General features: G+C 57.7%; 1 protein-coding gene across 3 annotated transcripts; it reads right to left on the bottom strand.

The window, feature by feature from the left end:
- Nucleotides 1–1331: 1331 nt before the first annotated feature.
- On the bottom strand, nt 1332–24873 carry LOC119109135 (clustered mitochondria protein homolog). 3 transcript variants are annotated; one of them, XM_037232694.1, is made up of 21 exons: nt 24804–24873; nt 24275–24508; nt 16989–17149; nt 12623–12820; nt 12055–12208; nt 11439–11572; nt 10874–11010; nt 10020–10249; nt 9420–9751; nt 8715–8927; nt 7678–7964; nt 7069–7274; nt 6282–6694; nt 5720–5840; nt 4872–5061; nt 4115–4374; nt 3535–3677; nt 2993–3118; nt 2463–2678; nt 1934–2142; nt 1332–1767 (listed from the first exon to the last, which is right to left on the bottom strand). In XM_037232694.1, exons 2-21 carry the CDS (start codon nt 24387–24389, stop codon nt 1605–1607), a joined length of 4008 nt encoding a protein of 1335 aa, XP_037088589.1. In that variant the 5' UTR covers nt 24390–24508; nt 24804–24873; the 3' UTR covers nt 1332–1604. The 3 variants fall into 3 exon arrangements, with proteins under 3 accessions (XP_037088589.1, XP_037088590.1, XP_037088592.1); XM_037232695.1 differs by having other exon boundaries at nt 11439–11569; XM_037232697.1 differs by lacking the exons at nt 24275–24508; nt 24804–24873 and adding an exon at nt 19135–19442.
- Nucleotides 24874–25686: the final 813 nt, after the last annotated feature.

The following is a 25686-nucleotide window of genomic DNA, read 5'->3' as shown; positions in this document are numbered from 1 at the left end:
AAGCCATCTGAATGCGTGGTTTCGAAGTCCACGTACGACGCAATATACTTCGGAGCCCTCGATCTGACGTAGCAGCGCAGCAAGTGCTATGTACTTATGCCTGACAGGGAGATTTCCACATTTGGTAAAACTAGCTCCCACGGCCAACACGTGACCCGACCTTGGCACACCACGCAAACTAACGCCGCTACTTCAGAACATCTTCGTCATTTCCACACAAAATGGGCTCCTATACAGCCTTCCACTGCGCAAAAAAAGGTTTCCTGTAAGAAGCGAAAACAAACTGCTGAGTCGAACCGTTGAGGTAATGAGTCAGCTGTGAAGCGTGCCCGCATGTTGTCCCCAGCGCCAAAGGTGGTTCATCTGCTTCCACAATACTACCAGCTGGAAAGGTCCTGAAAGTGATGGGGTGTAGCGCAGTGCGATGTACTGCATCCGGTCAACACTGACGACAATCACGCCCACGGTCTTGATGTTATCAGCAATCTGGCCTCACACCTGTAAGCTGTGCTTAAGAGTCCTCTCTGCGTCGCGGAAGGTCCAAGACGCAGACTTCAAAATGTGCCCAGCTGTAAATCACAAATAAAGTAAAATTTTCGAACATGGTCTTTATGTAAAGGAAGCATCAAAATGCATGCTCAAGACATTGGCAATGGGATCGCATGACACCGTCTTGCCGTACAGGCTCGGACAATTGGACGCTGACGTCGAAGAAAATGCATTGTCACAATTTTGGATACCAATAAGCGGAAACCTTTGCTGTTGCATTTTGGAAACCTTTGCTGTTGCATTTTGTCTTCAGGCTGGCCTGTGTACCATCGCCTACGCCACGCCACTATTCGTGTAACCGATACCGGCCAACCCGCTTTCGGAAAACATGTCGCAAACGGGCCATGGCAGTCCCCATACATCCGCCTGGAGCCTGGCCTCGAGGGTGGTCCCCGCTGGCTGTGCGGGCCGCACCGTCCACGCGCCGGCCTGCTTCGAACCGTTGTATTGTTGGGCATATGGCAGATAGCACCACGGCACATACCCATGTGCCTCTCACACACGCGCACACCGTCACTCACACACAGCGGGCGTCCAGGCCCCCCTGAGACGTCCCGAGCGCGGCCGGGCGCCGCTCTATTGCCACGGAGCGGCCGGGCCGCCGGCGGCGGACGCGCCGCTGTCCGGCTCCGCTCGGCCGCCGGCCGGGTCCGCTCAGGGGACATCGCCGGCGGCGGCGGCGGCCGGGCGCGGCGCCCACCGGCCGCGCGCGCCGCCGTCCAGTGGAAGACGAGACAGCGGCGGCGCGCGCTGCCAGCGGGCCCGGCGCGGCGCGGCGCGTCACAGCCGTGCCGGAGCGGCGGCGCGCCAGCCGACGGCGGCGCCGGCCGGCTTCAACATTGCACTGTCATCCCGTGCGCAGCACCACTACTCAGCACACCCCTGGAACACAGGCGCGCGCGCGCACGGCCGCTTCGTGAGGGACGCGCCGCGAGCGCGCCGATTGATGATGCATGATAACCGCACCACGACGCGATGCCTCGAAAATAGCTATCAAAACTAGAGTGCCGGGGCCGGTACGGAGCCGGGCGTTGCCGGCCGGCGGCGGGCGGGCCTCATCTGCTGCCCTCGGGAGAGGAGAGCGGAGAGTCGGCGCCGCTGTCGGCCACCTTGACGGCCGGAGCCGGCGCTGCCGTCACCGCCGGGCGGCTCACCGTAGTCTGCAGCTGGCTGCTGCGCTTCTCGAACTCGGCCTTGAAGTTCTCGATGTCCTGCTGGCTGCGGGGAGAAAGCGATGTCTCAGCGTCCCGCCGGTGACGGCTGAAGTACGGCATGCTCTGCATGAGGAGTTCAGTGTCCTGATGAGACGACGATCGGGGTTCCGTTGTCCACAAAACTGGGACTGGATTGCACCGACTGTATTGCGGTCGGGGCCCCTGCTTACCTGATCTGGACGAAGAGGATGCCGTTGATGATGTTGAGCATGTCCAGCACAGAGCCCATGCTGGGCGACTGGATCTGGATGGGCGGCAGGGCGGCGCCAGCCTTGCCACTGTAGATGTGGTTCATCTTCTTCTGTAGCACGACCGCTTGCTGCGTGAGGTGCCGCAGACACTCGGACGACTCCTTGGTCTTCTCGTGCTCCTCCCCCAGCTGGAGACGCGGCAGCAAACAGTCAGCCGACCGCGCTCTGGTGCTGCCGTCTCACGGCGGCAGTGACGTTGAATAAGGCAGACGCATTCCCTAGAACACCCATGCGAGCTGGGATCCGAGGCACTCGCAACAGCTGACGACAGTCCAGGCGAGCTCCTCCAGCCAGCGATCCCCACACAGACCGTCCTTCGTACCGACAACCATCACGACATCCTTCACGATAGCCATCGCACTACCATCATCACGAGCGAAGAATCGTCGACCGCGAACAGGCAGCGCCGACGGCCCCCACCCCCGCAAGTCCACGCCGCCGCCGGCACCTGCTGCTTGTAGATGGCGAACGTCTCCTTCTCGTTGTGGAGCGCGGCGCGGAAGTCTCCGAGGCAGCTCTGCGTGCGCGCCACCAGGTGGTGCGCCACAGCCAGCTTCAGACTACGCTCGCCGTGGTAGCGCCGATTCAGCGCCAGCGCGTGCTCCATGAACTGCAGGCTGAGGCTGTACTCGCCGACGGCGTGCAGGATCAGGCCGATGTTGCTCTGGCGACGGAGGCAGGCCGCGGTCGGAGGCGCCGGCGACCAACGCACGACGGCGGGCAGCGTGACCGCTGAGCGCGTGCGCCGCGTCCGCACGCTGCCGCCACCTGCACGACTCAGGTCACCAGGTCCGATTTGCAACAAATATGACGTAAATGTAATCACACATTTCAACTGATAAAACACCATGGCGCTGACATGGCCTCTCAGGACGGGGTTCGGCTAGCTGACAGCAGACCACCGACAGCAGGTCAAGGAGCGGCACCAGTCGCGGAGTCTTCCGCAGGAATCACGAAGGGGACGGGGAGGGGACTCACGTCAAGCAGCGCCATCTCTGGGTGATCCTCGCCGCACACCAGTAGCATGAGGTAGCGGGCGCGGTACAGCAGCTTCAGCGACGTCGTCACCTGGCCGTTGGCGAAGCAGTACAGCGCCAGGTGGGTCTGCAACATGGAGGTCCGTCACGCTACGGCCACGTGCACCGGGCGCTGTACAACGCAGCACTAATAAAATGCGTCAAAAGAGCCGTCCACAGTTGAGGAAAATGGGAAACAAACGGACATCGCCACCCGGCTGTACTGTCGACGATGGCTAACTAACAAAACCTGATGGAGGCCAGCATCTTTGCTCAGACCGTCTTCCTAAAAAGACTATAAAGCTGAACACCACCAGTATCCAACACCCAACTCGATGGGCTAAGTGCCAAATGATTCGCCTGAATCCGCTGGAAACCTCGAATTGACACTGCGGAATATCCGACACTGCAACTGTCACACCCTAACACCCAAGTGCTTGGCATTGCAATTTACAATCGACTCGAATTGACATTGCTCGCCACTATATGGGAGACGCGACTTACGTATTCGGCGATGGTGTACGGGTGGTCAATGCCGTTCACTCGCTCGCTCATGAGCACGGCCTTCTGCTGGTACTGTAGCGCTTCCTGGTGGTCGCCCATGATGTAGTTGAGCCGGGCCAGCATCCGCAGGCATTGAGCAATCTCTGCAAACAGGCCACAGCGCTCGTCATATTCCGTTTCACTCGCTTTCAGCAAACTTAAGTAGGCACAGCTCGCAATGGGGATCTGTGCATGAGCCCATCACTGTTGCTTACCTGATGCCCAACCATGCATTTGTGAGTGCAAACGAAACAGGAGGCATGGAGAGCTTGGACACGTTGGATTCCGCAAACAAATATCATATTCATGCAGACCCACATAACCAAGTCCCTTAAACACTGATTCAGGCAACGCTTTCCAAGCCCCGCTCCAATCACTACCGACTCGAACCCTCTCCAACCCTCGCCCCAATATATGGACTCAAACCCTCCCCAAGCCCCCCTCCAATCGCTGCCGACTCAAACCCTCTCGAAAACCCCGCCCTAATCGCTATTGACTCAAACCCTTTCCAAACCGCGCCCCACCCCGCCACGCCACTGACCGGGGTGCATGGCGCCGTACACGCTGTTGAGCAGGTTGAGCGCCTCGGTGATGAGCTCGTGGCCCTCCTTCAGGTAGCCCTGCTGTATCTTCGTCTGGCCGGTGGTGTAGAAGGTGTAGGCGTCGGAGGCACGCGGGTTGATGTGCTTCGTCACCGGGAAGATGTTGAGCACGTCCTCCTCACTGAAGCACGGCCGGCTCTTGGCGTCCATGTTGTAGTCACGCAGCAGCAGCTGCACGCCCGTGGCCACGCAGAACGACCTGGCGGCACAGGCGGGTGCAGCGTGAGGCACGACAGCAGAGCGGTCTGACCCCAGCGTCAGTCCAACTCCAGACGGGACAGCACACAGCCGACGGCATGACCTGGCTAAACGGACGGCACTACCACGTCGACGTCTGGCGATGCTGGTTGGTGTCTGGTGCGGCCGGCGCCAGTCTGGTGTATGCTGCGACTGGTGCGGAGCGACGAGACGATGGCCGGGTCAGTCCACCCATGTCAAACACCGACAGGAATAACATGGGCAGCAGGGTGCATGCGTGGCATTTGTGACAGCGAGAAACGACAACGACAGTCCGCACTGAGTTCAGTTCATCCATCAGTTCCATCATGCTCAATAAGGTTGATCACCAATGACGCCTGCCACCACGTTTCAGCCGCTCCCCTGTGAGCGGAGCGACAGTCCACCGACCACTCCCAGCCCCTCCCGATCCACCAGGTGTTTGTACACCGGGCGCCGGGCGGTGCGCTGTCCACTCACCGAAAGAGCGAGATCTTCTGCAGCTTGTACTTGGCCACGGTGGTGTCGACGGCGTCGGTGGCCAGCTGCCAGCCGAAGTAGTGCGTCAGCTCGTCGCGGATCTGCGCCCAGAGGCTGCGTGGCGTCACCAGCGCCCAGTCGTTGCTCTCCGGCGCCGTCAGCGGCCGCCGGGGACGCCGCTTGTTCTTCCCTGCCGACGGCCGGCCGCGCCGTCGGTCAGCGGGGCCGAGAAACACTTCACCATTGACTACACGAAGCGGATCGGGAGCGACGGTCGGCGACGCGCGCGGTCAGCGGGCTGGGCCCAGACCTTGTCACAGAACGACATCGCCGAGCGGCGCAATAGCGCGGGCCGAGGAACCTCTTTACTCGGACTGTCTCCGTCAGTCAAGAACGGGGCTTAGGGAGAGATGCAAAGTATCAATCCACGCTTGTAAAAACGGATGTCTTAATGATGTGATATTGATGACGATTTAGGTTTAAGGGTGTGTTGACTACATTGGTCATATGGTGCCCATTGGGACGCCATGTGACCAATGCAGGGGGCTTAATGAGCCCAACGATGCTGACGTTACAGAAGGCGTGCGTGAAATAAATGATCGGGGGACGGACCGCCAAAGCATGTCCAATGGACAGCATCGCCCGCACTCGAGCCCAACTATCATCATGAATCGTCACCACTTAGATAGACCGTGGCGGCCAACCGACGGCAATAAGTAGTTCCGACCAGCCATACTATCAGGATGCCTGACTGAGTCGGGGAAGTATCCAAACCCCATCATGATAACACAAAACCCTCCACAGTCGCACAGAGTGTCCGCTCCCAGCGTGCCCGAGGTGGGCCTCACGTTTGGAGTTTTTCGGCTGCAGCTCGTCGGCGGGCAGGGGCGGGTGCGCCTGCTGGCACGACGACAGGTACGCGTTGAGGAAGTGACTCACCGCCGCCGACAGGCACATCATGTCCACGCCCTGCGGCAGAGGCCGGCCACGGGCGGGTCAGGCGAGCACGAGCCGGGGCCGAGATATGCGCCGGCCGGCTACACTTCGGCAATACGAACACGGCGTCGGCAGTAGCACCGCCAGCTGGGTGGCGTCTCAGATGCAGACGCTCGCCTCACAGCACAACGAACACAGAGCGGCGTCACTGATCACTGAGATCCGTACCATACGAGCCCGGCCTCCCGTTCGCCGGCGGCAGCATGCCACAAAATCGGGAGCAAAGCGCGAAAGCTAGCACAAAGTTTCGCAGCCATCCTCCCCTCCGCACTAGTTCCGTCGGATAGAGGCAGCCCAATGGCGCTTGCGTTCACCGCAGCGGCCGCGGGGCGGCATACGCACACCCCGCTAGCACCGGCCCGCCGAGATCGCGCAGCGTGCCGCCGCGCTCAGCCGACCGGCGCGGCGCCGCACCTGCATGTAGGCGGTGAAGAGGTGCTTGACGCTGCGGGTGAGCAGCTCGCCCACGGCGATGCGGTGCAGGTAGGCGAGCCGCGGCACCTTGGCCAGCATGTCGGCCACCGTGCCCAGGTAGCGCAGGCTGACGCCGCGCGCGTGCAGCGCCTCGGCCAGCGTGGCGCCGTCCAGGGGCGCCGACGAGTGGTCCAGCCAGTCGCGCACCAGGCCCGGGATCTGCACCGTCAACAGGAAGTCGGCCGCGTCGCGGATGAGCGTGCGCTGGGCGCGCAGCGGCTCGGCCGCCGCCTCCGGGTGGCGCACGCCCGGCGAGAAGGCGTCCGGGTTGAAGCGCAGCTCGAACTCGGACGGCTTGAGCGAGCCGACGGCGGCGGCGGCGCGGCGCACGATCTCCACCGAGCTCTCCTCCACTGGCGGCGCCGGGTGGCGTGTGTCAAACGACCGCGCCGGCGGGGTGGCGGGGATGAGGGTCGCGGAGACCGCATACGCGACTGTCGGCTGCAGTGGAGACGTGGTCGGGAATGTGGGCGGCGCTGCGGACCGGTGACCGGCGTTCGGCAGCCTCAGATCTCTCGAGTGTGTCACAGCCTCGTATAGTGCACCTTAGATTTGACAGTGGGTCACCAAGGCACCTGTATGGGCATCGAAACCACTCATACGGGACAACGTTACCATGGTGTGAACGATTAAAAATAAGCGCGACAAAACGACCCAGGGGGGGGGGGGGGCGCAATTCCGAACAATATTCCTGCCTTTGTCAGCACACGTCGCGGCAGGCACTTACTCTCCTTCTTCTGGCCGGTGATGGAGTCGGTGATGTCCTCCACAATCTTCTTGGCTTCGTCCGTCTCCACCTTGTTGGGATCGGCGTCGCCGGCGGCGGCCGCCTCGGTGACAGCGCGCGCTGCCACGGTCGCCTCCTGCTTCTTCTTGTCACCGATCTGCTGTAGCTGACTGGCGGCGAACTTGATGAAAGCCATGTAACGGCTCCTGGGGAGACGACGGCTGGGGTCAGCGCGCAGCGGCGGCGGCACGGCGCGCTGATGCCTCCAACGCGCCGCGCCCTCACATGGGGCGGTATATCACAGGTGTGCAGGGTCACCCTCAGAAGTGACATAACCTGACGCACTAACAGGAAGACCGTCTCTAACTGAAACGGAACAATCACAATTAATTGCGTTAAAATCGGGTTAACTTGTAGAACGATAAACGGAGCAATCCATAATGGGCGGTTTCCACCATAAAACACATGTACGCATCGCTCGGCGCGTATGCGTCACACACGACAGGGAGAACAACAGCAAGGGAGCAACAAGCCCGCCTGCGTAAGGAACGCCCGAGGACGCCGCGAGAGGCGAGAGACTCGCGCGCAGCAGCAGAGCGCTGCACTCACTCGACGAATGCGTCGATCAGCTCCTGGCGGAGGCAGGCCAGCTTGTGCTTGTGCCGGACGGGGAAGCCGAGGGCGCGCGCCTCCCGGCTCAGCTCCAGCTGCGTCGTCTCCGGCGGCAGGAAGTTGACGTCGGGTGGGAAGGTGCGCAACAGGTCCAGGATGTAGTGGCGGCCGTCGTTGCCAACGATGCCCTTGCACTCGACGGACGAGCAGAGCTCCACCTCCTCACCCTTGTCGTTCACGACCTTGTGCGTGGCGATCTTGAGCTGCTGGCCTGGCTTGCTCAGCTGGCGACGAGGGGGGGGGGGGGGGGGGGGTATGCCACACAGCGACGTGGAAACGGCCCACAGCGTTGGAAACTATACGTACGTACACATGACAAAGAACAGGGAGACATTGTGCGGGGGATATGATATCGGGGCAGTGGAAAGGTCAAGGTGCGGTCCATGTAGTGCACAGAGGAAATCGAGGATATGCGGCCGACAGACACACACACAAACCCTGCGACGTTCTGTTTTGTCTTTCCCACAGGTCCAGACAGAATGTGAAAAGCTTTTTCCCTGATAGTTGCTGGTCTTTATTCTGCATGCGGCGGCGGTGAGCAGCCCTAATAAGAGCAGGACGATCAACAAACAGTCCTGTTCAGTGCGTGCAGTACTGAGGAGGACTTTCGGCCAAAATGTCCGCTGACCCCCCCCCCCCCGCGGCTATTATCAGATGTACTAGTCACCCCACAGGGCAAGCAGGGCAACAACAGGAACACCTTCAAAATATCCTACACTGTTATCCAACTGGTCCTTGAAAAGCTCAATGGAGGCCTGTTTCTGTCTGACAGCAGCTTTTTGTGTCCTCACAGGGTCTTCAGCCCTGCCACATGCACAGCATTCAAACCCCTCGTTCAGCTAACAACATCCGCATCATTCTGCCTTTGTCGAGGATATGGAACATTGTACAAAACTTGGCGAGAGAATACTCCGGCTTCCGTCCAGCCGGCCAGCCGCCAGTACGGCCCGCCGCCAGCTGGCCCCGCCACTCACCAGCTCCAGGTACTTGCTGTTGCTGACCACGGACGAGCCGAAGTCGATGCTGCCGTAGACGACGCTCTGCTCCTGCTCGCGCTCCAGTATGCCGGGGATGATGGACTGGGCGGTGACGCGGTAGCCGCGGTAGTCCACCACTACCGTGCCCAGCGTGTACAGGCCCTCGGCGTCCACCGCGCTGTACACCTTCACGCCCTGCAGGTCGTTCCGCTGCCGGACACGCGCACGCGGCGTCAGGTGGAGCGCGCGGCGACACACCGCTGCTGGGATGTCCCGGTGTTTGGTGGCGTTCGGTAGTGTCAGGGCGACACGCCGCTGCTGGGATCTCCGGGAGTTTGGTGGAGTTTGGTAGAGTGTCAGGGTTCGGGAAACGGGAACCTTTAAACAATAAAAAAATTGAGAGTGGACTATTACAACCCTACAGTGTTAACGATAACCTACTGTCATCATTTGACATGCACCTATTTGCCCCTGCATTATGGAGTCGGGAGTTAACTTCTTTCTTAATGAGATGTACTTATAAAGTTAACTTCACGAATTGCAATTAGAGCAGGTAGCCAGAAACAAGCATACAATATGTACCACCTGCGCGTCACACCAAACAAAGACGTTCGTCTCCCAAACAGCCGTCTAAGCCCCGTTTAATCGGCTGTTTGACACCTCTTGAGCGCCGGCACCACACGGCCACGCAGGACCACATACCGGCGCCACGAAGGCGGCCGCGTCGCCGCCCAGCTCCTTGTAGTGGTCGCGCACGTCGAAGCCGAGCGAGAAGAAGATGTTGTTCCAGATGAACATCTGCATCTTGGCGTCCTCGCCGGGGTTGATGGCCATGACGTTGCCGTCGATGACGGCCACGGCGCCGCGCGTGGCGGCTGACACGAAGTCGCTGTGCACCTTGAAGACGGCGCGCTCGCGCAGCAGCCGCTCCGGCAGGTTGTTCCGCGGCAGCTCGCGCGTCGTCTGAAGCTCCTCGTTCCAGTCGCGCGTCTGGCCTGGGATATGCTCTTCATAACCCAGCTTGGATGAGAACGCTGCCGGGGCGAAGCGCGGTTTCAGAACATCACCAGGGTCAGGGGAGGCGGCCAAGAAGCTGACGAGCATTTTCAGGCGCATGCTATGACAAGTTCGCTGTCCACGCGTAAAGCCTCTTCACCCGGTCGAAACGCAGCCGGTGAGACCGATCACGGAAACCGACCTCCTACGCTTCAGTAACAAGTTCACGTCTAGGACGACACAGCACCTCTTGTCTGCGCACGCCCCTGCCACGTGCGGGGGACGGTGGCGCCCAGCATGCCGTACCATCCTCGGCGCGGATGGCGTCCAGGGTGTGGTCGAGCGGCGGCGCCGCCCACGTGTACACCTGGTAGGGCGTGGCCACGCGCTCGAACGGATGCCGCCCGGTGCGCCGCTTCTGCAGCGAGGCGACGCTGCGCTTGAAGACGGGCGAAATCTGCGCCATCAGCTCGATCAGCGAGTGGCACAGGTAGTTGGGCGACGCCGGCTTGGGGCTGAACTCCTCGTCCGTCGACCTGCCGGCGCGGCTCGTGTCAGACGAGGTCACGGACGCGCTGGGCGGAGTCGGGGTCATATGTTAAATAGGTCACACGCGAGATGGGGTGCCAACGGTCTAGTCAGCCGGGTTCACACGTGTACTGGGGTCATGGATGAGTCGGGGTCACGGGCTACACGCGGGATGGGGTCACCAGTCAGGTAAGCCAGCCTCATACCTGAACTGGGGGCCATGGATGCGGGATGAGCCGGGGTCACAGGTTACAAAGGTTACACGCGAGTTGGGGTCACCAGTCAGGCAAGCCAGCCTCATACCTGAGCTGGGGGCCATGGATGCGGGATGAGCCGGGGTCACAGGTCATTAGAGGTCACAGGTCACCCGCGGTTCACTGAAAACTGCGGAAAGGTCAGCCGCCAACATCAGTACCGTCCAGATACGTGATGAAAGCATCCCGAGAAACACCCACACTACAGCACTGCGCACCATCTCCGCGCGGTCATCCACACCGTCCCCTCACGCGTCTGTTGCACTGCACCTGTGCCATCGGTTCGCGCTCCAAGCCGGCCAATCACCATCCTCCGGCGGCGGATCGTCCGGTTCCACTCCGAACGCACATGCCGCATGCGACGCTCGCGCCACTCACTGGTTAACGAAGAAGCCGCGCGTGGAGGCGGTGACGTGGTAGCGCTTGTCCTCCATGGTGACGGCGTACAGGTAGAGGAGGTCGCCACGCAGCCGGCGGGGCCCCGGCGGCGGGTTCCAGCCCGAGGTCGTCAGCACCTGCCGCCAGGAGCAGTCACCGTGACAGGCTGTGGCACATGCGCATGGTGAGGTGCCATGCGAAGCCGGGACAGGCCCAGGAAGGGCGGCCACCGTCCGTGCAGACAGCGGATGACCAACAGCGAGCGCGTCAGGACAGGCGCCACCCTGCCGACACAAAATTGAAGAGCACGGGGACGCGCGACGGGTGGCGCCGGCCGCAGTGATCAGCCCCGTGTCGACACCTAACACAATGTCGCCTGTTCAACCATACTAAACCCTTTAAGTGCAGAAGTTACAAACATCCGCATCTATGCAAAAGCAATCGCACTATCTCGCCGTTCAGACCATCTGTTGCTGCGAACAAACCCGCAAGTTACGTGAGCCCAACTTGAGCCATGGCCAGATGCTTCACTCGAGCAGCCCGGCACCACCGGCAGCTCACCCACCTTGAGACACTGCGGCCCGGTCTGCTCGCGGACCTGCGGCATCAGCGGCACGAGCGGCCGCTCCCGGCAGCCGGGCATGATGTACTCGGGCGGCGTGCAGTCCACGGACTCCGGCCGGCCCTTCTTCTTCTCTGCTGGGCACCGACGGCCGGGCCAGGCGTCAGTCGCTCCCGCGGTCACGCGCACACGACTGACGACCGGCAGCCGGCCGCCTGGGTACGGGCAAGGGCCGAGGGGCTGCGGCTGGCATTGGGCTGACTGGCTGTCCTATGAACCAATTCGGTGAAACGGCGACACCTGGCAAGAGCTTACCTCGCTGCGGCCATCTAACTCGGTCGACGGTTCTCTGAAAGTTTCCTCGCGATTTGACGCGATCCACGGTCTCACACAAAGGCGGTGGTTTAAGGCGACGATGGATGCCGCCAGCAGTCCACTAACCCAATCGGTACCCTCTCGCAACTGGCGGAGTCTCCAATGATCGTCCACGGCTTGCAGTCCAGACGTTCTTCATCGGCAGCAGCTACGCAGTAACCCCACCTTTCCCTCCCAAAGTCAACCCCGCCACGTGCCGACATCGATCTCCCCGCCTGCTCTCGACAGCAGCACCGGCACGTACCCAGGATGTCGCCGTTGGTGACCGTGTTGAGGAAGGCCAGGGAGGCGCAGTCGACACCGTTGAACGCGTCGGCCGGGTCCATGGACTTGAGCAGGTCGCGTACGTGACGCACGTGGATGCGCGCCTCACGCACCGTGTACGGCTCCTCCACCACCTGCCGGGGGCGGGGGCGGACGTGAGGGACCAACGCTGGCCGGCGAGAACAGAGACATAGGACAGGGGACGCCCAGCGCCCCGAGTCAACACGCTCACCCAGCTAGGAGCACGAGGCTGGGATCAGTCATGACAGACGGACCACCTACACTGCCTCGCCGTCGTCCACGAGATCACGATAGCTGGGAGCCAGGCTGAAGATGGCTTGGCTGCTCCGGCCTCCAGCTCATCATCCGCTGTTCTTATTCTGACGTTGTTAGGCACTAATCTGGACAGGGCAGGGCACGGCAGGGCAGGGAGGGCAGGGCAGGGCACGGCACGGCAGGGCAGGGCAGGACAGGGCAGGACAGCGTACGATAGGCCTGGGCGGAGTCTGTTAAATGAGCGGCTGGCGGTCCGCGCGGCGTGGGCGTACTCGGATGCTGGAGCCGTCCTTGAGGCCCTCGATAGTCTTGAGTTCGGCGAAGTTGTCCAGCGTGTTGCCGTCCAGCTGGAGCGAGAAGCAGGTGCGGTGGCATGTGTCCTCGCGATCCATCAGCAGCTGGTGCATCTCCTGCACCAGCTCCATGCTCGACACCTGGATGTCGAACGGCTCCAGTCCGGGCGCGTACATCTGCGGCGGGGGCACCAGCTGGTCAGTCACCGGCACCAGTCACCCCGCGTCGCGCCCGGCACCCCCCCCCCCCCCCAAACGACACGTGGTGGACCCCCGTACAAGGAGGCCCGCCCACAGACCGGCGGCGACGATGCCGACTCACAGGCATACTTTGGGACTTCACTTCAGTATGGGCTGTGTTCGGTGCGGACGACCCTGTACTACAGCCCACACCACTCGGTCGTTGCGTACCAGACCATGGAAGGCTATGCTCTGGCGAGAGACACGAACTCAGGCTACACGTTTATACAAGTTACTCGGGGGCACGGCACAGGCTATTCAGTCGATCGGCGGCGTTCACCGACAGCGGATGAGCTCGCCCCCAGGACAGTTGAGACCTCGGCCCCATGGAAAGTCTGAGCCACGTCCCCACCCACAGGAGGCAGGAGTACCCGGCTGAACATCAGCACACCTTTAGCTAGTGCGAAAAATCGACGGCTTGGTTTCTGCGCGACCGAGTCAGTGTTTATATCACACACACTAGGCACCAACGGGCGTCGTGCTAATCGCTACAATTTGGCAACTGAGGTATGCGATTCTGAATGACAAAGATTACCTATGTCCTGTCAACGTCCGATCCTGGTACCGCTTGGTAGATATTTATTGCATCTTGGACTTCACGGCAAAACTCGAGCACATGCGAGAACTAGGTCAGATAAGAACGAATACAGAGTTCGCTGGTCTGCTATCGCTATTGTGCGCCTTGCTGGGTTTCATATTTGTTTCTCAAAGGCAAACAAGGACAAGCAACATATTTCTACGCTTACAATTATCACCTCACTTCGGCCTCCAAGCCTTACCAGCGGTAGTGCTGAACTCCCTGGACCTTTGCAGCATCAAAACAATATTGTTCACTCCGGTGGCAACAGCTTCAAAATCATGCATGCATTAACACAAAAGTTGTTTCTCTTCGTCTCACGCGGGCTTAACGGATTGAACTTATGGAAAAGGTTTGACGATTGTGCGAACTGGAGAAAGAACATTCCAGTCCTAACACGCACTGAAACAAATCATGTTGTGTCGCGTCTGGACAGCGAATTAGTGATTATGAGATATGTATCAAAGATGCTAGATGTCTCCATTCGGAAGGTAATCAGCGGTCACTTTTCATACAAATGCGTGAAACTACAGAGGTGCCGATGTACCTGGTGCCGTATCCCCCCTCCGCGCTCCCCGGCGGGCGGGGGGGGGGGGGCGAAGTCATCGCTGGCAGCTGTTACCCTCCGTCACCGGTTTGCCTGGCCACATGGCGACGCCTCGACGAGGCAGGACTGGACTGGACTGGGGTGGGGTCATGGATGACTTCTCCACCAACGCGTCCTTTTTCATCAACTTCGTCACACCGCTACCATGCGGGATATTTGCCACTAAAGGATTCAAGTAACATACTCAGGCTCATAACTGGGCTCGTACACATTTAGGTAAATTCGGGTAGATCCTAAAAACACGCAGCTACTACGATGTGATATATTCTGGACGTGATCCCACGCTGAGGCATTGCGATTTCCATTGCCTTTCAAGTCGCCCCGTATGGCCGGTTCCCATCCCATCCAGCTATTTATACCGTCGAACCGCCTCAAACAAGCTCGCCACTTAAGTCAGAGAGCCTCCTATTCTTAGAGACCTGCCAGTACTTTGCAGTCATATAGCAAGCCGACGACCTCGGTCTTCCGCAGCACCACTTCTACAGCTGCCGCGGGTGAAAAACGAACTGTGTGCCGTTCCTTTCGCCTCTAGCTGTAGAGCCCTGTATTACTGTTGTTGCTGTTGTCGGTTGGAGTTTTAGGGCGCGTCGACTACTGTGGCCATTCGCGCCCAGCCCTGTATTACTGGAATGCTCAAGAACCGAGTCTCAGACTAGAGCAAAGGTGTTCGGAGCGAGGCACGGACACGCTTGACCGAACATGGAAAAGTCAGTCCTCCGGAAATATTCTCTCTACACATATATTTATTTTATTATTAAATATTCTCTACACTACTCTCTAAAATAATTTTCTCTACACTATTCTCTCTCTAGTGTGTGCATTTTCCGTTCCCCATCGCGCGGTGGAGGATCCCGGGCGGGAGGTCTCAGCCAAACAGCCGGATGGGCTGACTGAGCGCAGGGCAGGCGGTGCACCGGTCGTCTTTTGGCGGTGCCCTCGAAAGGAATGCTGATAAAGACATCAGTCTCTAAAGCTGGGACTAGCAGGACGGCATCGTGCAGTGGGCATCAGAACGCCTTCCCCGCTCGAAGAAAAAGGGCACCAACTTCATGGCAAGCTCAGCGTTTACGCCAGGTTACCAATAAAAAAGCATACCCCGAGTCGGTTTATACGTCAGTACCTGATGGAGCGAAGGACGAGCCGAGGAGCCGAGGAGCGAAATAAGAATACTAAATTGCAAATAATCGAAGAGTGCTCAACCACGCACATGCACACCAAAATCCCGCTAAATAAACGAACCATACCCGGTGTGCAGCGAACGCCTGCTACGCTATAGTCACCTGAACAATTGGCGTGCAACTGACCCTCGTCAAAATCTTCCGCGACACCGAAGGCGCACTGATACAACACTTGCTAGCTACAAATAAACATGTGATCTCTGTAGCAAATCAGACAAAGTGAGCCCGAGACCAAATGGCGAGCGATTCTGGGATAATTTGTGCCATCATGCGTTACGCTCAAAGAATGCCTTCAACATCAGGCAGTCTGAGATTTCAGCAAAGGGGGGCCGCCATTACTCTCCTCCCCTTCCGTACGCTGATAAAGTCTGTCGGCTGACATGATCCACGACAGCATCCGTACCAGACGGGGACAGGGGCGGAGCCTGTGCCCAACCCGGCCGCAGACCCCACCAGTGTCCACCAGTTACGATAGCCTGTCCCTATGCCTGTATCAGGTCAAGCCGCACGCGTCTTGTAATGCATCGCAGTATCGCGATCATGGCATAATGATGATGCAATGGTCTCGCCGCCCCCATGCCACTGAGTCGATCTGCGGGAGTTGCAACCAAAGCTGACGCATGTTTATGCATTACAATTTGGTCCACCCTCTCCTGAAAATCTCACCGAAATATCACTGAAACACGAAGTTAGTTCTTAGAACGGCAGCGCCCATGGCTCCTAGCTTGTTTGTAAATGTGACTGTCCATTTATACGTTCTCATTGTCACTTTGGCTCCCATCTTTGTAAATCATTCTCAATCAGCCTCGGGTTCTTAAATCAAAATTCTGGTCTGCCCCTCCTTCCCCTTCTGGAACATTTTCCCGGGTCCGCCACTACAACTCTCTTTACCCGCCTCTGCAATATGGCTGCACTTGGCGCCGATTGCGAGTTTGACGAAGGATTAAGAAGCATAATCTAGGAAAACATGTGTCTACCTCGCCACCGATGTCGCTTCATCGTGGCATAGTCAAACCTTACACATCCTCTACATTATCTAGTCCTCCACCTATACCGTAAATGTTTATGATGCACTTGATGGCATGCACTTACGTCAGTCAACATTTTTTTCTCAGTAATACGATGAAACCTGTTTGTGGACGTTTCTGAAAACACTGCGGTTTATCATTTCATGCCACCCACAATTTGACCCTGGAACCACTCCTGGGCCATGAAAGGCGACACCAGTTTTTTTTTTAAGCGAAACGCCACGTGGGTCCCCCGGAAACGCCTCCGCACTTCAACGCCCGGGCCGAAACTGTGACGAGACAAAACAAAAACCATAGGATTCACGGTCTTCTTTGTCTCTGCCCTCAGGAAGTACTTGAAATCAACAAGAAATGATCTCCCTCCCGTTTTTTTCAGCATTATGAGCTTCGAGTTCTTATTCTGACAATTTGCTGTCGGCATCCAATATACTCGGGGGCAATGGTTAGACGGCGTCATCAAGGGAGCATTGGCCACCGGGTGTATTGATTTCGAAATGACCAAGGCACGTCTGATAACATTGTTAACCAGCACGCTCGGATATATTAAAGATAGATCACTGGCAGAATAACGACTCTTGATTGACAGTGCCTCAAAGAGATGTCTACAGAATGTGTTTTGATGTATAAGAAGGGTCGAAGCGAGCAACAGGTGAAAAGACGATGTCACCAAAAGAAGCCGCCCCCCCCCCTTCCCTCGCCTCCTTCTCGTACCTACCTTGACTGTGAATCCCACATCCTGGATGAAGACGACCTCCTGGTCCTTGCCGCCCTTCTCCTTGGTCTCGCCGGACTTCTCGCCGCTCTCCTTGGTCTCCTCCAGTTCGGCCTTCTCTACGCCGTCCTTCTCCATTCCGTCAGTCTCCATCGCGGCGTTGTCTGGAGGCGAGCCAGCGGAAGGCCGCCATCAGTACCCAGAGCATGCGACGATCGGGCCACGCAAACAGCGCATTGTGACGCCCGCAGCGCAGGTCGCCGCGATACGCCCACCGGCAGCCCTCTCGCCGCGAGTGCTGCCGGTGGGACCGGATCAATCCAAACACGGGGTCACGGCTCCAGTGAAAAGAGCGGCCGCCACAGCGGCGCCGAACAAGCGGGCCCGATGGGCCGCGTCTGTTACACACAACGAAAACAAAAACGGTCGGAGCAAAGGGCGAGCACTTGTAAAAACCACCGCCCAAACGTTACCAGCATGACGAGCGGCAAGCAACATCATAGCATCGCCAAAAAACGCCGCACACTCAATGAGCACAGAAGTCTGGGCGCAACACCCTTGCAAGAACGAAAGAGGGCCGGGCAAAACTACAGGTCACCGGCCGAGCGTCCCGCGCGGCCAGGTGCCGCCAGGACGGGCTAACGGGCACCTCATTAGCATTACGCCCACCAGACCTCCGCGGGGTGTTACAGGCACAACGGCGCCGAGCCGCTGGCGTCGTCCGAGGACACGCGGTATGTGACGTCACACAAACACGGCCAACTGCGGCGCGACCCTGACGGAGCGAGCCACGCGGCTTCTGCGCCCTCCCCTCCACGCAGCCGGCCAGCGGACGTCCAGGGGGGCCGGCGTCACCCGACGCCGCCACCGCCATGTGCGTGCCGGCCGAGCCTTGCGCCCCTTTGCGCGGGACGGGGGCGGCGGCGGCGCCGCGTGCGGGGGAGCGCGGCGGCCGGTCGCGCGTCCCCTGTCCCCGTCCGAGCGGGGAGCGGGCGGGCGAGCGGACGGCCGGCCGCCGCCGGCGCTGGCACCGCTCCCGATGCTATTTATACGCCTGCGTCGGACGCGACGGCTCGGGCGCCGCCGACGGCACGGCGAGTGTCGCCGGTCGCCGATCCCCGCACCGGTGGCAGCGGTGCGAGGCGCTCACGGCCGCGGCACACAGATGCAGTCGACAGAAATGCGCCAGCTAGTTCAATAGTGCTCCGCACCGAAGTCGTAGAAATGCGATAGAATAATGCCTTCGCGTTTGCCAAGTCATGCGTCAGCAGTGAGTCCACATCGATCCGACATTTGGGTCTGGCCGACATCCACAGCTTCCTAATAGCCTCAATGTGATCCCAAGGCGTTAACACCCGCGTGCAAAGTACGAGGACATGAACATCATTCATCTGCCGAGACAAACAAACAGCGCAAAACAGCCGTGACCACGCAGCCTGGACGGCTGCCTACAAGACCCCGCCTCTGACATGCCAGGCGGGGTGGGAGCGTCTGCGGGCGACTGGCGGATTCCACGGCCGGCGCGCTGGCAGGCCGGCCGCGGCCGTGGACTTTGAGCGCGGCTGAAAATAACACCACGTGGGAGCAACGATCGCGCCGATCTCGATAACACGGCCGACTCCCGTTCAAAACCAGGCGGCGGTGGATATTTGTCCCTGTCGCATTTTCCGCCCCAGAAACATCTGCGTATGAGAACGCCTTCGGTCCGATTGGGCAGGGTGCATTCAGACGCTTATCGGCAGCACCGATGCGACCATCGAGACCCAGAGAAAACACTGAACAGTGTTTGCACTGTGTCCACAATATCAACGCGTTCATCATGCGGGCCGCCATGTTGGAGTTTCGCCAAGACTGACCGGCTGATTGTTTCGCAACGCCTCTGTGCCGAATCCGAATATCTAACGGACAGCCGTCACGAACTCATTATGTCACAGCTGACGTTAGAGGTAAGTCCATTCCATGCATCATGCAGCGGCCACGGCAGCCAGCGCCCGGGGCCGGCGAGCGCGCCAGCCGATGCCGGTCCTGTCAGCGCGCTCCATCCGCGCCGGCCGGTCGGAGCGCGGCGCCGCGACCGTCCCAGTCTCCAGTGACATCCGGAGGGGTAAGGAGGGGGGGGGGGGGGGGATCACGGCACCGGACCACTCACACGTGGGGCTGGACACCAGATGGCCGCTCGCACAGCGCTGGTGGCGAGAGATCAGACGCCGTCTGTCGCGACGTCACCGCCAGCGACCACGGGCACGGCGTCCCCACCCTCGCAGCACGGCACTCTCGTGCCGGGACGTCCCTCAGCGGCCGACACCGCCAGCGACCACGGGCACGGCGTCCCCACCCTCGCAGCACGGCACTCCCGCGCCGGGACGTCCCTCAGCAGCCGACACCGCCAGCGAGCACCGGCACGGCGTCCCCACCCTCGCAGCACGGCACTCTCGTGCCGGGACGTCCCTCAGCGACGGACACCGGGCGCGCAGCGAGGCGGCCAGCGCGCAGTGGCTCGCCTCGGACGCGCGCCACCGCAAGACCCGCCCGCCGCCAGTCGACACCAAGCCGCGGCCGAGCGTAGGCCCGCCGTCGCTGGTTGGTCGATACGGGGGTGTGTCCGGCGCGCAGGCCAATCCCGAGGCAGGTGCCGACCCGACGGCGCAAACACACCGCGTGCCATCTCCGTAGGATCTCCGCGTCAGAGGTTCGCTGCGGCGGTGCGGCGCCTCGGGCGGTAGCCCGGACTGTGGGGAGGGACTGTTGACCAAGTCTGCGGAGTTGAGATTCGAATTGTTCACGCTCGGCTCTGGAGGCGGGGCACGGATTGTTCGTCCGACTGTGGAGAGGATATTCAAGCTGTTCACAACCGCCTGCAAAGATAAGGCTGCTGGCGACAACATGTGGATTGTGGAGATGCCATTCAAACTGCGATGACATACTCCGGAAATGAGGCTCAAACTGCTGACGACCGAATAAAGACCAGGCCGGGCTGACCAGGTTGTTGACGAGCGACTGCCGAGACGACGCTCGCTGCTGACGACCGAATAAAGACCAGGCCGGGCTGACCAGGTTGTTGACGAGCGACTGCCGAGACGACGCTCGCTGCTGACGACCGAATGTGGACCAGGCCGGGCTGACCAGGTTGTTGACGAGCGACTGCCGAGACGACGTTCACGCTGACGACCGAATGTGGAGAAAACGGTCGAACGTTTAACGTCCCACCAAGGAGACGAGCTTCCTGCTGCTGACAAGTGACTGTAGAGAGAAAGCCACGCGGCTGATAACGTGTGGTGGAGTGGCAGGTGAGCCTATTGACTGACTGTCGCGACGAGACTGAGACTGCTGACCGCCGCCAGTGCGGGCGAGGTCCGGACTGGCGACGCGTCACTCCGGGAGCGGTGCTGCGCGGGTTCACGCTACTATGGGCCGGCTGTGACGACACGGCTCCGACTACTGTGGGCCGGCTGTGACAACACGGCTCCGACTACTGTGGGCCGGCTGTGACGAAATGGCTCCGACTGCTGTGGGCCGGCTGCGACGACATGGCTCCGACTACTGTGGACCGGCTATGACGACACGGCTCCGACTACTGTGGGCCGGCTGTGACAACATGGCTCCGACTACTGTAGGCCGGCTGTGACGCTCCGACTACTGTGGGCCGGCTGTGACGACACGGCTCCGACTACTGTGGGCCGGCTGTGACGACATGGCCCGACTACTGTGGGCCGGCTGTGACGACATGGCTCCGACTACCGTGGGCCGGCTGTGACGACACGGCTCCGACTGTTGGCCCAGCGGTCCATCACACGGAGAAGATGCTAGACTACTGACGACAGTGGAGTCACCGCTCCCACCGTCGACACCCGACTGTAGACACAGTCATCGGTTTGCAGATGCCTTGGGGACGAGACTGAGACTGCCCAAGATCCACTGTGGAGACGAGGTGTACACTGCTGATGCCAAATTCGTCTACGATGTGATCTGGAGATGAGGCATGGTCTGCTAGTGATCAACTGCGGGGACCGAGTCCACACTACTGGCGATCAGCTGTGAAGAAGAGGCCGACAATCCCGGCGAACCATCGCAGGAAAGCAGCTTAGACTTTTGAAGAACGACTGTGGAAATGCAACTACTTCGTCACGACCATGACCGAGACAAAAGAGATGAGAAACGAAACATCGCGATGTAAATACAACACACTCAACCAAAATTACTGAGGCAGAAAACCTACAGTGCGCGTGCCTCGTCGAGAAGCTATCGGAGTAAAACAAAAACTACAGCCATGAGAGCACGACCCTAAAAGACCAGTGGCCCAGCGAATAAGGCCTGGTTTCACAAATGTGGGGATAGATATGTTCTTACATACCAAGTACCTTTGTGTTCTGTGCACCCGAACGCGGGCGAGAAAGTCAATCCAAGAGCAGCGACTTACCAAAATGTTTCAATTGTTCACACAGGGGGTGGGGGTCAAGCAACATTTCGAGCCATAAAACCTACCTCAGTTTTGAATCTTTGATGACGACAGCAAGGAGGCTAAAAACGATCATATTTCTGGCAGTGATGATACTCTGTAAATGTGCTGCGAAATGATACACAAACATTACCAAACAAAAATAACGCAGAATGGGAAAACGCAGCTTCAAACAACGCGCTTCCTGTCGGCTTGCATGCCGTCATTTAGTTTAAACACCCCCCTATACTATGCCCGGACAGTGCCTTCGCACCAGGATCCCGCGGCCGGTTTTCTGGCACCGTTCCCCGACGGAAACGTCGATCAGAATCAGCGACGTCGTCGATGCTCAACAGCTGACGGGGCTGATACAAAACACACCTGCGAGCGCAGTCATATTAGAAATGTCTAAAAAAGAAAGCTACGGAATGACCCCTCCTGACACTGACGGGCCAATATGCGGGGCGTGCGGCGTTGTGTGTCAGCAAGCAATACAGAGATCACTCACGCCTGCCCGTATGGGTTGACAATCATCAAAGATTTATGACGCAATTAGCCACGTGTCTGATGCCAAGACTACCAGGTTCTGGCCCAGGGCAGAACTTCAGTTGTTGAAACTTGCTGCGCACACAGCACCACGTAGCCGCATGCGATGTGCTAAGTTGTTTTCATCAAAAATCAGTAATTTAGGCGACATGGGAGGCTCTCGAATACGCCAGGCAGTCTCATTTCCAGATCATTAGGTCTTACTTCAAAATTGGCACTCCTATCCAGGAAGCGAAGAAATAACGCCACTCATTTCATAGGAAATTGTTTTTCTTCCAGAGCTCGCGACGGAGCACAGAGACGTGCATGAAGTGGCATGAATGGCAAGGAGGGACTAAACAAGGCACCAGCATGTGGTGAGCTAGTGACTGCTAAGGTGATGAGCTTGTAGTAGACGGCAAGTGAATCGCCCAGGGGCTGCCTGGTGTCTTGGCTTCTGTGGTGCGTCTTCGGGCAACAGCTGGGGCTGCCTGGTGTCTCAGCTTCCATGGTGCGTCTTCGGGCAACAGCTGGGGCTGCCTGGTATCTCAGCTTCCAAGGCTCATCTTTGGGCAATAGCTGGGGCTGCCTGGTGTCTCGGCTTCTGTGGTGTGTCTTTGGGCGACACCTGAGGCTGCCTGGTGTCTTGGCTTCCGAGGTGCATCTTTGGGCAACAGCTGGGGCCGCCTGGTGTCTTGGCTTCCATGGTGCATCTTTGGGAAACAGCTGGGGCTGCCTGGTGTCTTGGCTTTCATGGTGCATCCTTGGGCAACAGCTGGGGTTGCATGGTGTCTTGGCTTCTGTGGTGCATCTTTGGGCAACAGCTGGGGCTGCCTGGTGTCTAGGTTTCTGTGGTGCATCTTTGGGCAACAGCTGGGGCTGCCTGGTGTGCCAGGTACTTGCCATGTACAGGTACTATGAGCCAGCTATGTAACAGTTTAGACTGAATGAGATGCTGACCTCTGGGAAGTGATGTCATCACCTGTCACATTGAAAATGAATAATCAACATCACACTATGTCTGATGGACTGCATGCCTGCATCCAATACAGTATCAGAGTATCAGAATATTATTTCCACTTGAATGCACTTGAAGTGCCAAGTCGGTACATAAATTAATGATTGAGGTTCGGCTCCAGGCTTATGCCATGGTAAATTATTAAGAGGCTCTTTCTGTGATCCAAGTGCTGTATTGGCACACCACTGTAGTTCAGCATAGCTTTCCACTCCAACCATTGTCTGCTGATAGACTGTGTGCAGTCTTGACATAAGTGTGACCATTCTGTAATCAAACCTGTCTCAATTTGCAACCTCCTGAAGCCAACAAACTTTCTTCATCACTGAAGCAGCAGTGTTTGGTCTCTCAGCTCAATAAACTCCATGCTAGACTGCTTATTGGAAAAAGCATGTGTAGTTCATCATTATGATTCATAGATGGCACTACACCTGCTAGCTTCATGACTGCCTCAAATAGCTCCTTAAAATAACCAAGTCATGAACAGCTGTGTTCACAGCCCGCCATATTAGTCTATGCTGCGAGAACATATTACAGAGTGTCTAGATGAGCACACCTAACACAAATTTCTGCTATCCTATACCTACACCAATTTATTACAATCAAAGCAAGGCTTTAAGAATACATACACTCTAAACCAGTCTCACTGGATTTGGTATAGACCACCATGCAAACAGCACATACTATCATGCATTAAAGAAATATAAATAAGAACATTATAAACATACAAGGAAGAGGACTTTGAGGTGATCTATAGCAAGGTGGTAGAGTCAGCTGAGTGTAATGCAAAGCTGAAATGACAACAATGGTGACAATTAAGGAATGGTACAAATGCCAACAGCAATGACACACTAAAGAAAGGGCACATGCCCTATAATTGTAGATCATGACAGCAAGCCTCATGATTTTATCAGCCTTTCCAGCCCTGCCCACAAATTAAAACTACACAATTGCTTTATGGTCAGATCAATTTCTACAACCATGTTTCTGACTATGTGGCAGGATACATACTCTTGTCCATTCAACAGTTAGTGCTAACAGACCAGGGCTGTGAGCAAAACCATATTACACATTCTGTTTGTAGTGTTGTGATCAAAGGAGAAGGGAAGTCCACCAACAGCAACCATGAAATATTTCAGTGAAACCACCTATTCTGGCTGAAGTATGCCTGTTTTTAATTCATGTGCTGTATTACATAAATTGAAGGGGCCTGATGCAAAATTGTGATGAATCTGCTCCAACAGATATCAAATGCTTTCTCTTGGGCATTTTAATTCACGTCACTTTACAACAGTTAGAAAAAAGTGAACTTACCATAATCACCAGAGTTTTTTGGTGGTATTCCAAGATCTGATTTGCTTTCTCCTGCATCTGGCTGGTGAGGGTTACTGTTACTTGCTTCATCCTGAGCTGCAGGTATTCTTGCCATAAGCTCTGAGCTCACACAAATTTTAACAGGAAATAAAGTTAGAGAATTGCAGACTGTGGCTTTAGTTACAGGTGAGATGTCTTGAGCAGACACAAATGCTTCAAAACTCTTAGAAATACCTGAAACACAAGGCACATACAGCACACCACAATGGAATGATAGATCTCCTTTCCCCACATACTGATCATGGAATATTTGCTCACTTCTAAATATGTCGTTTGAGCCAAGCACTTGTACACCATTCACGATTCCCCACATGGCAATGTCAGTTTGAATGCACTGCACACCAATGTTGCAAACGTCACGCTGCCTTCAAGTCTGCACAACATGTCAAGGTGCACAAATGCTTCGTCTGCAGGCGATGACAAACTTCGGGCACCAAAAACAAGCGCAGGCGACCAAAACCTCTCTCACGTCAGAGAACCCGAGGAATAGAGACCGCCTCCTCTCTCCCTCGCTCAAGAGCCGAGTGCAAAGGCCTCCCGCAACTCTGCGCCACTGCACGCCGCAGGAAAACACGTGATATGCCTCCGAGTGGATCGATTGCAGTTCGTTCCTGGGCCCATTCGAGTTACGTAAGAAAGTTGAGAACTGACGAAAAGCTGTTTTCCGCGTTTTGAGACCGTGGGAAGAAAGCAAGGTATTACATACTGAAACAGTGGTTGTCTCTCTGAGTCCCAGCATTGCTGACTAGTGGAACAGCTCGCTTCGGTGGCTGCAAATGAGACCGTGGGAAGAAAGCGAGGTATTACATACTGAGACAGTGGCTGTCTCCCTGAGTCCCAGCATTGCTGACTAGTGGAACAGCTCGCTTCGGTGGCTGCAATCACCTCTTGGGCGGACGTTACTTCAATAAGGCTAACTTCAGTCTTAACTTTTAACTTAACTTCAGGCAGCTAACTTCCGAGCCCCTGGACTATTTTGCATCACTCCGCATGGCACTGCGTAACCGCATCGTTCGGGAAGGCTTCTTAGTTGGCTACTGAATTGTGGGAAGAGTGGTGGCGTCTTGATGCGATGGAAGGCACTCGCTACCCCGAGGGGTGCAATGAGAACTGCTGCGCACGGCATAACCATACGGTTGCCTTGGTGGTTTGAGAACCTTATGAACCCTGGGAGATACCGGAACCCGTAACAACCCTGGTCTGGAGATAACATATCCATCTTAACGATCGAAGGCCCTTTGAAGGAGTCGGTAGTAAAAAAATGTCCCCAGGCCCCGAAAGCGGCTATGCAGGTCCGTGAATACCCGAAACAGGCAACTCGGGCCCATTACAGTGAATCTTTAGAACCATGA

This window comes from Pollicipes pollicipes, unplaced genomic scaffold, assembly GCF_011947565.3.
Source record: "Pollicipes pollicipes isolate AB1234 unplaced genomic scaffold, Ppol_2.1 Scaffold_7231;HRSCAF=8579_pilon_pilon_pilon, whole genome shotgun sequence".
In the NCBI taxonomy this organism is placed as follows: Eukaryota; Metazoa; Arthropoda; class Thecostraca; order Pollicipedomorpha; family Pollicipedidae; genus Pollicipes; species Pollicipes pollicipes.
The sequence above is the reverse complement of the archived record's forward strand: the minus strand, read 5'-3'. Positions and strand labels throughout refer to the sequence as shown.